This window comes from Strongylocentrotus purpuratus, unplaced genomic scaffold (assembly GCF_000002235.5).
Source record: "Strongylocentrotus purpuratus isolate Spur 01 unplaced genomic scaffold, Spur_5.0 spur5_scaffold_6, whole genome shotgun sequence".
Lineage (NCBI taxonomy): Eukaryota > Metazoa > Echinodermata > Echinoidea > Camarodonta > Strongylocentrotidae > Strongylocentrotus > Strongylocentrotus purpuratus.
This window is the reverse complement of record NW_022145612.1, coordinates 658,165-675,570: the sequence shown is the minus strand read 5'-3', so window position 1 is coordinate 675,570 and position 17,406 is coordinate 658,165. Positions and strand designations below refer to the sequence as shown.

The 17,406-nt window shown below is 35.6% G+C and overlaps 2 protein-coding genes across 4 annotated transcripts in view; both read left to right on the top strand.

The window, feature by feature from the left end:
- The window catches only part of LOC100888387, a 40,861-nt gene extending 34,883 nt beyond the window's left edge, over window positions 1-5,978 (top strand). For all 3 annotated transcript variants that reach the window (XM_030999921.1, XM_030999920.1, XM_003728971.3), the window contains 2 exons: window positions 93-275; window positions 1,718-5,978. In XM_030999921.1, the coding sequence (XP_030855781.1) occupies window positions 93-275; window positions 1,718-2,247 (713 nt within the window). In that variant the 3' untranslated portion in view covers window positions 2,248-5,978. The remainder of the gene's footprint in view (window positions 1-92; window positions 276-1,717) is intronic.
- Window positions 5,979-7,222: 1,244 nt separating this feature from the next.
- LOC579833 (flavin-containing monooxygenase FMO GS-OX4-like) lies at window positions 7,223-13,023 on the top strand. The gene is made up of 4 exons (XM_011670589.2): window positions 7,223-8,111; window positions 8,532-8,670; window positions 10,129-10,262; window positions 10,574-13,023. Exons 1-4 carry the CDS (start codon window positions 7,906-7,908, stop codon window positions 11,388-11,390), a joined length of 1,296 nt encoding a protein of 431 aa, XP_011668891.1. The 5' UTR covers window positions 7,223-7,905; the 3' UTR covers window positions 11,391-13,023.
- The last annotated feature ends 4,383 nt before the right edge of the window (window positions 13,024-17,406 follow it).

The window sequence follows — 17,406 nt, the reverse complement described above, 5'->3', positions numbered from 1 at the left end:
ATTTCCAAAGCTCTTTGGAAGCGTTTAGAGATGTTATTTCATAACGTATTATGCACTATACAAGAACTGAACTATTGTTATTATTATTACAGGTAATGGATCAAGTGCAGACTTTACAGACTTACAGCATACGTCCATCATGATTGGAGCATTTGTTGGTGCTGTATGTCTTCTCTCTGTTTGCTGGCTCATCGCCATGGCAAGGAAACGATACCAGGATGAACCAGCTCCTGGTACAGGTCATCATCATCGTATTGTCAGTGTTCATACGTTAGGTAAGCTAAACAAAACAGTCATGACCATTGATATCATGAGATGTGAAGTAGTTCAAAGCAACACTGTCCAAGGTTTTAGTTAGCATCTTTAAAGCTATAAAAAAATATCGGCATAGATTCTAATTTCATTAGTGGAATGACAAGCAAAAAGAAAGGCTTTTTATTTTACCATTGCAATATATTCCTATTGAAATCAAACGTCACACTGCTAACAAAGGATGTAGTTGAACAGTTGAAAATTTGGGAGGTAAAGATTTGTATTGAGATCAAAAATTTACTTTTCAAACATACCTATTCCCAATACAGATGAACTTACATGATTGTATTCATTGATGTGTGGTGCAGACAGCCCATGAGCTAATTAATAAAAGGTCATCAAGGTCACTTCTTGAAAATGGCTTCCTTATCCTAAAGAAATAATTTTCTTGAAGGTTGGCCATCTTGAGAAGAAGCCATTTTCTTAGGGATAGGCATCACTTTATGTTAACTTTGTGTACACATTATTGTTTTTTTAAATAAAGATTTGCCTATAAAGAGTAAATTTCAGATTTTTAGAAAAAGGTCTCCTTTTTGGAAGAGCAAGAAATTTCATGAAAAAGGGATCATATTTTCAGGATATTGGCAAGTATATTAATGCATTTGTACCTGTTTTTGTGAAAAAGGGTACTTATGTGAATGTATACTCAATAGGCCAAATATAGTGACATATTGAAAGCCTACTTTTTATTTAATGGAATATTTTCTTGAAAGTTAAAAAAAATGGGGGTCATTTTCCGACTACGCTAACGATCATGTGTTAAACCTTTGAATATCAAAAGACACCACAGCAACTTGTAGAAGGGGTAATTCATTGTATTTCCCAGGGACGGAATCCAAATACGTACAATCTGATTTTGGAAGAATCTACAATAGCATCACTTACAAACATTCAAACACACATGTAAAATCTGAATGATCAAGGATCTGTATAGTCATATGATTAAGAAAATGGAAATTTTAAGGGATTTCATGTTTCCTTGGAAGAGGAAAAGCTAAAGCAGCTCAGAATCATAAAGACGTCAGACCAGTAATGCGATTGTTTATGATTTGAAGCCAATTCGGCTTTTATTCTGACTAGAAATTCTCAATGCACTAAAATTCTGTTTTTAGTATTCTTATCATCATTTAGAAGATAGATCATAGTGTGTGTTTTCTATTTAACATGATACAATTGCTATTACTTTGAAAATCGGATCACAGGAGGATCATGTAGTATGTGTTGGGTTTTAAATTGTTGCCTTCGAGGATAGTTTCTTGGGGGATCTTTTTCTGGGGTTGGGGCTAGCTGTCCTTTGGTGGTCATTGTCAGGAATGCTAGCTAACAGATTGAAACAATTAATCTTATTACCTTTCCCACAATAATTGCCATTTAATGATGAACAAATGTTTGATTTCTTTGGCAGAGGAAGCAGGCTTGCGGCGGAACACAACAATAACAGGCAACGAGGACATTCCTCCAGAGTACAGTATCGCCTGTCGTCGTGACAGTCGACGTGACAGTCGTCGAGACAGCCGTCGAGGTTCATTTGCAAAGCGTTACCGACCCTCCATCGATTCAATGGGGCCCTTATCTCCACCACCTGCATATGAAATAGTGACAGGTGAAATGGGTTTGGGAGATTATGATGGGCTAGCATTCAGGATACCAGAGGTAGAAGAGAGAAATCTACCAGATGTTGTCAACAGAGAACAGATGTTATCCTCATCACCACCACCACCACCACTACCATCACTACCACCTCAACAACAATCAGTGTATCATGAAACAGAGATACATGATGAACCACAAGTATCACTACCACCACCATCATCAACACCACCACAATCATCAACACCACCACAATCACCACCACCACCACCATCATCATCACCACCATCATCACCACCACCAACAACACAAACAACACCAATTCCTCAAGATACACTTGTATGACCAAAACACTGCCTCCATTGGTATTGAACTGTCAAACTTATTACTGATGATTTTAGTCTTTGTGATGTGCCCCACATTTGTTTGTATAGACAACATTTTCCAGGGGATTTATAAGACAATGGTCATCAGCATTTCAATTGAACCTAAATCCTTTTTTATGTGCCTTTTTGTTTCAGGTATTTTTAACTCACATATTTTGTAATGTAATGTAATATGTCAGAACATGTGCCGATTTTCAAGGATACAATCTCGTTTAGGTAAGGTGTAACATTGGTTGTCTAAAGTATGATAAAGCCTTTGTCACTTTAATATAAACTATTAGTATTACATTTTATATGAACACAGTAAATGAGTGTCAATATATTTCTGATTTTTAGAGGAAATGTTTTGCTCTGTGTCTCTTTCTATATTTTCTTTAATCTATATCTCAGTATGACATTAAACTTATGTATTTGATTGTTTATTTCAATTTCTTTGTCCTAGAATAAAACATTTGAAAAAAAAGAAAAAAAATGATATGAAGTTCTGTTAATTGCATTGGATGTATGGCCATAGTATAAAGCAGTATGATAGTAAGAGCATAAGCCCAAATATTAAGATGTATACATGCCATTAAACACTGTCATTGTATTGTGTCTTATATCTTTTATATCATCTTTATATGTGAACTCTCTTATACAACACTTAATCATTGCCTTGACTTAAGAAATAGATTACTGTCAATGTATTGTCTATAATCATGCCATACTCGTACTTATTTTACTTGTAGGGGATATTCCTTCAACAAGGGAAGTTTTAAAATGTACTGTATTGTGCATAATTTTTTGGGGTGTATTTTTAAAGGTATCACAACATTGTAATTTTATAAATATTTTCAATAGAACACTTGAAGGGAATAGCTTTGTGGTTTTAATTTTTTTAAAGATCAAGTGTGCTGTTGGCTAATATTATTTATTTCCTCTATTGGTAATCAATCTATTTGATATTTTGCAGAAGGCCTATGGCTATGTGTTAGCAAACTAATTTATATCTAGGATCATGTGTGAATGCTTAAAACTAGTTTCATACAAAATGCAGGAAGGTTAATAAATAAAATTATATCACTTATCTGCCATTTTATAATTTTAATCCAAAAGCTTACTGCCATCACTCTTTAGAAATTGCTAAAGCTTTACTAGGAACTTTTTTGATCCAGCAATTCAAATAACATTGTAAGGCTTGTGTCATGAATATTCCTTTTGGTTCAAGTTAAATGAATGAATATAGCAACAGCCATGTAGATAATGCCTGTATCCTTGTTAACTAGAAATGTTGTCATCATTACATCAACCAGAGAAGTTCTTCTTTGCTTCAATCTCCATCTGTTGAATTCTCACTTCTTCTTGTTATTCTCAATTCCTCTTTTGGATCTTTTTTTCCATCTCTTCTTTATTTAACATTCTAAAATTTGCATAAGGTGGACCTTTCAAGTATATTTAAAGTAAATTTACATTCCACTGCATTATTTGACTGTCTTACATTTCAGCTGTCAATATTACCTTCAATGCTTCCCTAAATTCATTTCAATATTTGTAAGCCCCTTTGTTATTACTACTCCCATTTAGGCCCTGAAAATGGACAAATACATTTATTACATCAATATTATTATCACCAGTTTTATATCACATTAATTAGAGTACATGTTTGAAAACTTAATTTTGGCAGCAATGAAGAGTGTGTATATTACACGTTGCTATACCTTTCAATGACTTCTTCATTATTTCAAGTGTAACAAATAATACAAAGTAATGATGATAACGTTTATATAAAATACACATTATGCATACCTGAAGTAGTAGTTCATATTTTTTTCTTTTCTTTCAGTAAGAGTGATTTTTGAATTGTGATACATGCAGTTTGTAAGGGATTGGTGCATTGTTTTTTTACATTCACATGACGTGTAATATACTACTTTGTCTCACATAACTGGACAAGCCTTCATCACTATTGGCATGCATACATTTTGTACTACTACTCCTTTTTTCCCCAAAGTCTTGAATATAATGTTCTAATGTTTGTTTTATATGCCTATTCTTGTTTGGAATAATCATGTCACTGCTAGCACATTCTTGTGTATATATACTTTTAATCGTAGTTAATCTGTGAAATTAATTTTACCTAGAACTTTGGTTTATATCTATACCCAAGAATGTTGTTGCCAGTAGTTAAATTTGATATTAATCCATGAATTATAAATATAATTGTATATGTATGCAGTACTGTAGGACAATAGAAGAGAGTATATTTTGCTACAAATTATAAAAATGAATGAACAAACAAAGCAAGAATGTAATGTTTTCACTAAATTCTATCACTTTATTATAATATAAATTGAAATAGATATCTGTATTTAAACCAAGCACGTATTATACATATATTCAAATTTGTGCTAATGTTTATATATTTACATGAAATAACTATTATAATTTACATGACTATTGCCCCAAATATGATGAGAAAACAAAAAAGTAGGGGTTGAGAAAGAATAACTTTTCAATAGGCCAGGAATTTAAATGGAGTTGACCAGGCCATTTCTATTTCCCTTTTGTGTTCTACAAGAAAGTGAACCAATTGGATTTTTGCACAAAATTTGAAGATGATGTGTAGTGATGCATGATACTGAAAACCTAATCAATTATACATTCCAGATGATATGAACTTTATTACCATAATTTTTACTCTAGTTTTTCTCCTCAGTAACTTTTTAAAAAATTGTGTCACCTTTTTTAATTGACATTCTCTGTACCACCTAATATGATTATATGAGTTAACACCTGTTTGGCCCCAAACACATGATGTGGTATGACTGTGTAGATATTGTATTTACAGTCACATCAGTAAAATATGGCAGACTTTGCCCTTTGACTGTCTTAAAGCTACAATAATTGTCATGCTCTTGGCCAATCACTATTCAGGATTGTCATGTGATTGGACTCTGATCGGACAATTATTCTCAAGATCTCTGTTCCTGGGTGATGCTAAGAAATAAGGTTAGGTTTCGATGGGAATGTTTATGCAGTTTGGACGGATCCTTTTATTTGTACAAATGATGTAGCGATGTATAGATATATATTGATAACGCAACCATGCTGCCATTGTATTGATTGATATGGACATAAGCAAATGATGCAACTGCACTGTAAGTACAAGACAGTAGAAATCATGAAAAGAGTTAATGATTGTAATCATTTTTTAGTGTGTGGTATCAATTATTATAGAACAGACACTTTAAAAAAATTAGTTAGTCTTCAGGACATTATGGATACGATACATTTGTATCAAGGAAATTCGCCCTGTTCTTGTAGAGATCATTAATTATGATTGTGTGTTTTTTTTTTGGAAGAATTGTCGCAGAGATCCATATAACAATGCCTTACACAGACTGGAATATTAGCCCACAAAATGAATTGCCATGAATGTTTAAATTTATTTTATTAACCACTTCATTGTTAGGATCTTTGCTAATGGTTCTGGTTTACTGGAAGGTCCTTGAACGTGTCTTGTAGAAGAGGAAAAACAATTAAGCTTTAAAGAGGAATAGAAGTGAGTCAGGAACTTGCACTATGTGTACATATAAAGTTGAATTATCATTATGCATTCATTATGTTAATAGATTTTTTAAATTTTGTTCTTTAATTGTATGACTGTATTATGTTATCAGAATAAAATGTTGACACTTTTTGTAATGAAAATAGTACCACATTATTGCTTTCATTCTAATGCTTCTTGTTCTTAGAGAAAGGGGTAGATCACGGGGAAGATTCTTGGGAAACAAAATGGGGAGGGGACAACAAGAAAGAGAAAGGGAGACTTAAGGGTTACATGTATGCTTCCATGCTTCCCCCACGTAGGGATTCCTTACCAAATTTTTGCCAGTTCAGAAACAGTGACCCTCTTTGCCAAACAGCTTGCCGTACTTCCAGATACCACAGGCAGTGAAGGTAATCAACACTCTGAAACTTATGTAAATCTATCACCTTCTAATTTCCTATCTTGTGTTTTCCTCTCCTTTTCTTGAATTCTTCTCTTTTCCTCCTTGTTCTATTTCTATTCTTCTTTGGTAGATTGCACATATTTCTTTTTCCTTTATGTAGGCTACATGTATTTCGAAATAATTGCAATGATGTCTACAATGGTTGGATATAATTATCTTACAGATTCTTTTGTATTAATATTTCCATAACTCTCTTCCTCTCTCTCTCTTCCTCTCTCTCTCTCTCTCTCTCTCTCCTCTCTCTCCTTCTCTCTCTCTCTCTCTCTCTCCTCTCTCTCTCTCTCTCTCTCTCCCTTTCTCATTTCTTCCCTCTCTCTCTCCCTCTGTCTTACTCTCTTCTCTTTCTATGCTCTCTTGGGAAATTCTTTATTGTATGTTACATATATGCAGGCCCGTATTTTTTGTTCGAAGGGGGGGGGGGGGTTAAAATTTTAAAATCGCACCAAAAATTTGGGGTGGGGTCCAGGGGGCACAGCCCCCGGAAACTCAGGGGAAAATCCTGCCATTTCAGCAAAATTTGTAAATCACTGGTATCAAATTAGAAATAAACCACGTATGAATTTTATTGGGGGGGGGGGTGCAATTGCCCCAATCCCCCCATCAGTACGCCAGTGCGAGGGAGCATAGTGAACGAGAAGGGTGAAAGTTTTGATATATTAAATGAACTATAGTATAAAAACAAGCAATATACTTTCTTCACACTTCACTTTTCTACAATATCTGCTTGTACATTTTGATGGATATTATGCGAGGGAGCGTAGCTCCCGAGTGAGAAGATTTTTGCATTTTTATTTGTCTAAACGCTGCACTCTTGGGCCCTCCAGAGCCTAAAAGTGTGTCGCAGTCTTCAGTCAGTATTTGCTATCCATTTTTTCCCTCACTTTTTCAAATTTTCCGGGGGGGACGATTCCCCCTAAAAAAATCGAGGGGGGGGGGCCCTGCTTTTCACGGAACAAAGTCAGGCTCGTAACACACACAAAAATCGGCCCGTATCGACTTTACACACCGGACGAAGGGGGTGTTTTCAAAATAACACTGAGTGGGAAATGTGACGTAGTATCCCTTAATCTCCGTTCAGTTTTAAGTGTACACAAATGTCACTAATTTCTGTTTCTCCCATGTTCCTTCACCCTTATAGGGCACTAATCAAATTATATTATGGAGAGTATATTATTACAGGTCCTCTAAAAAAAAGACCTTTTATCGAGTCATAATTTTTTTCAATTCGACATTTTATTTACTTTGTGTGTTGGAAGAAATGGAAAGTTGTCCTACACTATATTACAAAGACATTACCGCCGATTCAGCCACTTTGAAGAGCCCATTGAAACTTTTAAAACATCATAAATTTTCTCATTTTTGTCCTATTTCATTCAAACTATTACCAATATTCTTTTCTGATTTTTCTGCTTTCATCTAGAGTAATTTGCTATCAACGTTGGATTCCCTTTCAAAGTAAACGAATAATTTGGACGACGAATTCTAAACTGAAGACGATTATTTTATCTGATATTTATCAATACAAAATTGATCAGGGTGAGGGGTAAAGATTGTATAACCTCAAGTGCACATTAATGTATTAATAATATGATATTATTATTCTCCAGTGCTCTTGATTGACATACATGATGAGTAAACGTCGTGTAGCTGTGATTGGAGCCGGAGCAGCAGGACTATGTGCAGCCCGCCACCTATCGGATCATCCTCATCTGTTCGATGTGGTTGTCTATGAGAAGGCTGATCGTGTCGGAGGGACTTGGGTCTACACCGAGAATGTTGGCTTAGACCAATATGGATTACCTACACATTCTAGCATGTACAAGTCGCTCAAGTATGCTCATTGTTTTGCTCACAACCCCATTTAAGTCAAATCAGCAACGTCTGAAATGCGTCTACAGGCAATCTATTAGAATAGCCTATAGTATTCTATAATTTCGGCAGTTCTATAAAATGTATTTTTTTATAAGACCATTACGTTTCTTACTCTCAGCAAATAAATGCCAATAATAAAACAATCTCTAACATTTTCAGTAACTGGCTTTTGTTATACTTTGGTTTACTAAAATGAAAAGCAATAGACCTAGATCAACTATGGAGCAATCGTTTAAAAACATAAAAGAGTGAATTACCAGATCACAGATATTTGTTTTAAATCAACGGTTGTCCCTTACCAATAACTAGTACATGAACACACACCACGGTTCTTACACAACACTCATTGGTATTACACCTTTTCTCTTATTGTTTACAGAACGAATCTACCGAAGGAGATCATGGCCTATCCCGATCTCCCGTTCGATGACGGACTCCCATCGTTCATCATGCATACAGATGTCTCAGATTATTTACAACAGTACTCGGATCATTTCCAGCTACACCGATTCATACAGGTAGGACATCACCATTCATATGTAATATGTAATCCTAGACATAATAGTTGTTTGTAAAAATCGAAAGGGTCTTTAAAAAAAAATTCTCATTTGTGTATGTGTGTGCGTGCGTGCGTGCGTATGTGTGTGTGTGTCTCTCTCTCTTACTTTATCATAACACTCGAAGACCGTATCAGGACATTTACCCCCTGACAATCACCCCCGGAAATTACCCCCCCCCCCTCCCCCCCGGAAATTACCCCCTCCCCCCCTCCCCCCGGAAAATACCCCCCTTCCCAGAACATAATTACTGCCCGGAAAATTACCGGGGGGTATTGTCCACGGGGGGGGGGGGGGGTGGGAGGGTAATAGTTCTCGGGGGGGGGGGTTATTTTCTGGGGGGGGGGGGTCATTTTCCGGGGGACGATTGCCCAGAGGGTATTTGTCTTATAACCCTTAAAGACACACCTTTTCTTCCAGTAGTGTAACAATTCTTGTTTTTATGTTTCAGCATGGAGTTACTAGCCCCATGGTTTCAGTGTGCATGAAGCTATGTTATGTGTCCTTTTATATTATGTTCATGTAAACTTTGTTAAAGGTACTATGTCCCTTTTGCAGCCAACCTCAAATGCTGTAGAACTTTGCAGGAATTATGAATATGTCATGTTTGTCCTATCTGTGAAATTTAAACGTTAGCAGTGTCCTCATATTCAAATTATGCAAGGAAAACCGTTTACTTGCTAGACTTCACTGTCAGACACTATTGAGTGACTGACTGGCTTTTTTCTTCTTTGGTAATAACATACATGAAAAGAGTTGTAAAGGGTACATGAGTATTTGTCTACATCAATAATCCACTTCTTGTGATGGCCAAGATTAAACTGATTGAATCTTTGCGCAGCATAAACGTATGACCATTCGGTACAATTGTCTGAAAATCAAGACTATTACTTTTGGGCTCTATAGCCCTAAAGTCGATTTGACAACTAATAGTCGTTATTTTCCCACTTGAAGACATTTTCAAGCCCAACCTTTTTCAAGGAAGTTCTAAATTAGTATTATCTTTCAAATGCAGTTGGAATTTAACTTTTTCATTTTTTTGGCCTGCAAATGGGACATAGTCCCTTTAATGAGTGTTATTTCAATGCACTAAATAAATTGAAAGTTGCAATTATCATTATCATCACAACACTGGTTATTTTACTTACTTACAATAAGCATATACGTTTACCCTTCCACCGCAATGCGAGAGATGAAGATGTGCTTCAGGTAAACCCAGTTCTTTTTATTAAATTTTGATTCTGTTATTATGAAACAAAACATAAAACTAAACTACAAGTGCAATTTACATGGGAGGCCTATAGGGTGTGTCTGACTATAATGTGTAGTAACGATTAACGTTGTAATCCCCCGTCAAACAAAATACATGTGTTCTGAATATTCAATAACATCATTAATGCCATTCGATTTCTATGGCAGATCTACACGTTAGTTGAGTTGGTGAAACCAATCCAAACTTCAGATGATTTGATGACATGGGAGATAACAGTGTCAGACATCAGGACCAAGCAACAGACATCGTCCGTCTTTGATCTAGTCATGGTGTGCAACGGGTAAATATCTTCATCTTAACGATCTTTGTTGATGTTTGGTTCTTGAAAACACGATTATTGCCTTCCATATTATACACTCATGTCATTCATCCATAGGAAAATAATGTCACTAATTCGGTGTCATAAACAGACTTCAGCATGTTCAGAGCAATACAGACTCTTTGTCAAATATAGAATGTCATCATTTTACATCCATTGATCAGGCCCAATGCCCAAACTGTGTTTAAGGGTCAAACTTGTTAATACCGCTGAGTCAAATAGCTTCAAAATTTACATTTAAACATCTCAGTATTGCTTTTTTTATTCGACAGTCATTATGCAATACCCAACATCCCCGACCTGCCAGGACGTGACAAGTTCAAAGGTCTTCAGCTTCACAGTCACAACTATCGTCATCCTGAAGTCTTCAAGGACCAGACCATAGTAATGATAGGAGCAGGATCATCTGGTCTGGATATCATTCTTGATCTGGCTCCCCATGCAAAGTCTATATACCTGAGTCATTGGAAGGATCGTGTAGTAGCTCCTCTACCAGACAACATCAAGCAGACCAAGGAGGTTGTATCCTTCACGCAGGAGGATGCGGTCTTTGCTGACGGAGAACGTTGTGAACCCGATGCTATCATCTACTGCACAGGTTATAACTTTGATTTCAGTTTCCTCACTCCAGAATGCCAGCTGAAGGTAGAAGATAAACGCGTCATGCCTCTCTATAAGCATATCCTGCATACCACCTACCCATCTCTAGCATTCATTGGTATCACGCAGAAGGTTCTACCGTTCACTCACTTCACCGCTCAGGTCAAGTTTGTTCTGGCGAGTTGGATTGGTACCTATCAACTACCAAGCCAAACTGAGATGGATCAATCTATTGAAGATGATTACCAATGGAGGACGACTACCATGAACATGCCTCATAGGTATGCTCATTCCATGGGATCTATCATGAGGGACTATCATAAAGATCTACTTGAGATGGCCAAAGAAGAGCAGGTCAAACCATTTGTTATGGATCTATATGAAGAGATGTACAAGATAAGAAGAGTCAATCTCATGCATTACAAGACATTAGGGTTCAAGGTTCTGGATGATCAAAACTTTGAACTAGTGCAAGATGACGCGGAATGATCGGGTGGTAATTCTTGCAATGATTTTCCAGTCGACTTTCTTAATCTTTGCACTACAAATAGTTAGGAATAATCACATTGAAACATTGTCACATTTATATTGTTTTAGCTAAGGAGAAATGTTATATACATGTACATTTATATCTTTTATAATACTTTCCGTTCTAAATATTACACTAATTTACGGGTTTACTTCCCACACGAATGACCTCACTAGTAATAAGTCTACTGCTTTATAAAGGACTACTTACATGTTACTCCTAATTAAATGTTATTACGAATCCGTTAAAGCTGCATTTGTATTTGCTATTAATCCGATTCGACTTGTAGTGTTACGTTTTTTTATCTGTTTCGGCATTTCTTGTAAACAAAATATTCTGCAAGATGTTTAATTTTGTATTTACAGTTTAACTGTCTTGATATCTGTACATAATATGTTGGAACCAAATGTTAACGTTTCTCTCGTAATAATTACTGATCTTAACCAAAAGAATACAACAACCAAGGTGTGTCGTGAATTAATCTCAAGTTTCACGAAACATTCATAATACATCATTCGCACGAGCAGACGACCATTGGTTATATTAATTAAAAGAGAGAAATTATAATGATTCACTATTTTTCATTTCTCTGTTTTTTATAAATATTAAATTATATGAGTAATGAGGCTTTAATATCCATAATCATTCGCGCCAACATACACATGGCATAAGTGTATTCCATTTAGCACTTTTATGTTTCTTCACTACCGCCACCATCGGCAATATATAATGCTGGGGTAATATTCATAGGATAAAAAGTAAGATTCTTGGGTGTAGAGATGACTAAGTCTCAGTAAGTTCATTCATTATAAGAGTATTACGTGTGACTGGTCTGCAGTCTTTATAGAAACGGGTATATACTACAGCTTACTAAATGCTAAATTTTAATACTGCATTTCGATTAATTTTAGAATTAATAGAAAATATTCAGAATTTCGTAAAACAGTCAAGATATAAAAGAGGGAATTGATTTGTATGACTTTTTCATTTTCTATTATCCTTTTTTTTGACGGGGTTGTTTGAATGATTATTGGGTTTATACAACGGCGTACTTGCTAAATATTGCTTTTTGCTTGTATTCAATACGCCTTGTAACGATACAATATGAATATATAAGAATAAAAAAGAACGGACAATAATAGTAAGGAAAAAGGGAATAAGAGTAATAGTTGAAATCGTACTTCAACAAATCATTTGATAGCTAGCGTATAAAGTATTCTATAATAATATAATACTAGAAACATAATCAAGTCAAATCAAAGGTTAAGTCCAAGCCCACCGTGTGCTGGTTGATTTTTTTGCTCTGACAATTTTTTTTGTATTTGATACAACCAGTGAAAACAAGTACTTGGTAACTTTTTTCAAAAACAAAATTTGTGGAAGATTTCGATTATGTCAACCAAGTGTCACGCACACAATTAGGTACATGACAATACAAAATAAACTCTCTTGAATATGAAGTGTTAAAGTTAGTAATCATTCGACATAAATTTCCTTCTTAACTAATTTCCTTGTTAATTTTATTGTATTCATATTATTTGTAATGTTACCCTTCTACATGTATTTATATATTTCTCTCTTTTTTTTTTAATACTATGTATGTATTGTATATGTTTTTTATGAAGAATGAAATAAATACCATACCATACCATACTAATAACAATATATTTACATATATTGTGCTTAGTTGAAGATTACTTATTGATACAAAAAAAATAATAACATTGTATTCTTGTCTTCCTCATTTATTCCGAATGGTTAATCATTCCAAAGCCAAGAGCAGAGCCGCCCTCTATTGTCTATTATACATAAGATAGTGGTCCACAAACTTAATATATTTTCATCATCATTTTATTGTTTGGTCTATCAATTTCTTAAGATCAATTTTTCCCTTCTTTATTATTTAAATTCCTCTTAGTATCTGCCTCTCCTTCTTAGCCACAAATAATCCAATTTCTTTTCCGTCATTCTACTTTTATATACGATATGCTCTTCGTCGAGACAGCCTCTTTCTATCTCCAGCTAAACAACAACAAATTTGTCCCATCTGGTATGAGCTAACGATCAAGACAATGTTATGTTCATAAACATGGCTGAAAATCTCGCTGTGTTTTTCTTTTGAAGCCATGGTTTCATTCTCGTTACGATCTTTGGGAGAGATAATAACCGATAGCGACATAACATTCAACCGTTGTAGAAATAACATGTATGGGTGGCGAGAAGATCCTGCAATGATCCATCTTCTCCTCATGCCAGAGTAAAAGTAGATGCTGATCTGGTTTTCAAGTGGAGAGGAGGGGGGGGGGGCTAAAGAAAGCACTCATATTCATATTGCTTTCCTGGATTCATGTTTTTGTCTTTATTTATCTTGGAAGAAATAACAACTGTTCATCATGACAATTAGATAATTTGAAACTAAAAAAAAGCTCTGAGAAAAAGAATACGCTATGTTAAAATACGTCGAGGTCTCCATAAATGTCGTCATGCCTTATTAATTGTTATGCGACTGGTGTTTGAATTATCATAACGATAAGACTTCAAATCATTGCATGACTTGGAAAAAATTAATGTGTTAGATTTGCTGTCTTCATTACCCTTTTCCCTTGTCTTTCAATGTGTGTTTATATCCATCTATCTATCCATCTATCTGTCTTTCTGTCGGTCGGTCTGTCTGTCTATATGTCTGTCTGTCTGTGTCTAGCTATCTATCTATCTATCTATCTGTCTATCTTTCCATCTATCTATCTATCTATCTACCTATATATCTATGTCTCTCTATCTCTCTATCTATCTATCTATCATTCCACCTATCTATCTACGTCTCTCTCTCTCTCTCTCTCTCTCTCTCTATTTTCTATCTATCCATCTATATATCTATCTATCTATCTTTCTACCATCTATCTATCTATATTATCTATCTATCTATCTCTCTCTCTTTCTCTCTCTCTCTCTATTTATCTATTTATCTATCTATCCATCTATATATCTATCTATCTATCTATCTATCTACCTATCTATCTATCTACCTATATATCTATTTATCTATATATCCATCTATCTATCTATGTGAATGAGTGGTATCATCTTACTGGTGAAGAGTATATATTCCCTGCTAGGCAAGATGCTTGCCACCAATTTGTGTAATTGCTGTGAAATGTTACCCTAGAGTTTCAGATGTATAGCCGTGCAAATAGATCTCTGTCCTCGATTTCCACCAGAAATCACCAATTAGAAGCAGGCTGTTTTACTGATTGTGTGACTTTCTTTAATTTATTGTCGATCTTGCATTTCTTTGTGGATTTTCTTTTGTCAGATTTGGGCCTCTGGCTCTGCTGAGTCCGAGAAGCGCTTCCTCGGGAATCAACATTCGGACTTGTATTGAGGCAAGCAATTAACTAAAATAGTAAAACGTTGTGCCAGGTCTTGTGATCTGTCTATATTATGTTTGATATTTAAAATTTAAAATAGTGCGAATCAATAACGTTAAAGGCAAATCTGCTGTTTACTATGGTAAATTTTAAGTCAATTGAATATCTCATTTTGTATGTTTTGCATCTAACATTCGATATATACCTTTGAATTTCTGAGGCCTACTGGTCTTACATTTTGCAATGATGAACGCCTAAATCTATAATTCCTCCAGAACCATTTTAAATTTCTACTTTTAAACCGTATCTTATGTGTTGGAAGCAAGGTAGTATCCATCATAATCAGAGTCATAGTTACCAGGCAAGCCATCAAAGTCATGATCACTGCTATCATGAATTATGCACGTGATTTGCCTTGGGCGGTAATCGATTCTATCTCACAATCTCCATGATTTCAGTCTTTAGGCAGGCTCTCCTCTCTATCCTAGACCTTACAGCCAGGTGGAAGCATCAAGAAACGAATGTTTGTTTGAATAAATACAAGTAATCAATTTACAGGCACGTCCACTATACATTAACTCGTTTGTATACGTTGAGCAGTCGAATGTAGAGAAATAGCAGGATGCTTCTCCGGCTTGTGTTCACAAAGAAACTAACATTTACCCCCCCCCCCCCCCCCAACTGCCCCCCTCCTCGTTCGCACGCTAGCTTGGTGCTAGAGTTATTGCTGTTTGCATAATTGTGATCGTTTCACGGATGACGGAAAACCGAAAAGGAGGAAGCAAATGTCAAGCACATTATTCAAACATCTCGTTACAGCAGTTTCTTCACACATGCATGTAGCGACAAATTCAAGGAGATATACATGAATATCGTTAAGTTTTCTTATGTACTCAAAATGCTGGCTAAAAGTCTCTGAAAGAAAACTTTTTGTTCTTTCTTTTGCAATGTTGATGTTTGCTACAGTTTAGAATGAGTCTACTTTAGAATAAGAATCAGAAAGATGAGGCGTCAGGAGGTAGTGCTGAGCTAGGCTCTATTCATTCAAGCATCTCTGTGATGTAACCGTATGAGAGTGAGTTAGAGCGTCCATGGTTTGAGGTACATCACATTTAATCTCTCTATATATCTTAAGTGCAGTGGATCATGATATTAACGAATCATTCACATCGCCAACTCGGCTCCCTAGTCTGTTGGAGTATGAATCCTGTATCTTATATGTTGTCAACGGTGAAAGACAGGAGGAAGGGAGATGGGGGCAATCCTGTACCCCCATGAGACTCTTGTGATCCAATTCAAACTGGATGAGAACAAACGCGATTAAAGGTCATCTTATGTGTAGACAATTTGAAGGTGAAGGTGCAAGGGAATTGTTTTTCTTTCCTTCAATAAGCATGGCGTCTAATCCGATTAGCTACTTCAAGCGTCAGGTTTATCGTACCTAGCTACAGGTCTATAACCTTTCGGTGCCTTTCAGAAGCTGCACAATCCGGTGTCTTTTAAAGGTACTATGTCCCATTTGCAGCCAACATCAAATTCTATAGAACTTTGCAGGAATTATCAAAATTAAACTGATTGAATCTTTGCGCAGCACAAAACGTACGACCATTCGGTACACGGGTCTGAAATCAGACTATTTACTTAAAGTATTGTTATCCTTGTAGTCGATTCGACAACAAACGGTCAAGACATTTACAAGCACCTTCATTTTGAGGGATGTTCTAAATTAGCATTGTCTTTCAAATGCCGTTGAAATTTCACCTTTTCATTTTTTTGGCCTGCAAATGGGACATAGTACCTTTAAGGCATGCTGTGCAATACCCTTAGGATTTTTGGATTTCTTTAAGAGAGAGAGAGAGAAAGAGAGAGGGAGAGAGAGAGAGAAAGAGAGGGAGAGAGAGAGAGAGAGGGAGAGAGAGAGGGGGTAGAGAGAGAGAAAGAGAGAGGGGGAGAGAGAGAGAGAGAGAGAAAGAGAGGGAGAGAGAGAGAGAGGGGGAGAGGGAGAGAGAGAGAGAGAGAGAGACATTTAGACACATGAAAACGAGAGTTTTGGCGAAAAACATCGACGATGGAAAACGCCATAATAAACCCACAACAACAACATCGAATGATAGAATAAAAATAGGGCAGATAGAGACGTCGGAAATCGGGAGGTCTATGATTCTTTTTAATTTTTTTATTTTCTTCATTAGTATTTTAAGGACTCTTAAATAATGGTCAGTATATCTAAAGGCTCTATATTCCTTAGGACCCGAATAGTGCCACAAAGTACCCATACAGATACTACTCATAACACAGAACGTACCATCATTGAAAGTGATTATCGCACAAAATACACAAACAAATGAAAAGTATCGAGTAATTGTTTAGATTTTGAGGAAGTATAATATATTGATAAGATAATCATCTCAATTTTATATTACTTTACATGGCATTGCATGACAAGGTAATCATATTATATGGTTGAATAAAAACACTCTGAAAAGTGGAACCCATGACACAAGAATTTTGTGTCCATACAACTATCAACAAAATAATATATTTATATTTTTGTACTATTCTATTTCTACATAATAGTATAATAAGTCGATACTGATCTTCCAACTTT

Excerpts from the sequence above, each read along its gene's own strand:
- LOC579833 (XM_011670589.2), top strand. The coding sequence starts at position 7,906 with ATGATGAGTAAACGTCGTGTAGCTGTGATTGGAGCCGGAGCAGCAGGA. Across the intron at positions 8,671-10,128 it reads AGCTACACCGATTCATACAG|ATCTACACGTTAGTTGAGTT; the intron begins GTAGGACATCAC and ends TTTCTATGGCAG. Across the intron at positions 10,263-10,573 it reads CTAGTCATGGTGTGCAACGG|TCATTATGCAATACCCAACA; the intron begins GTAAATATCTTC and ends TTTATTCGACAG.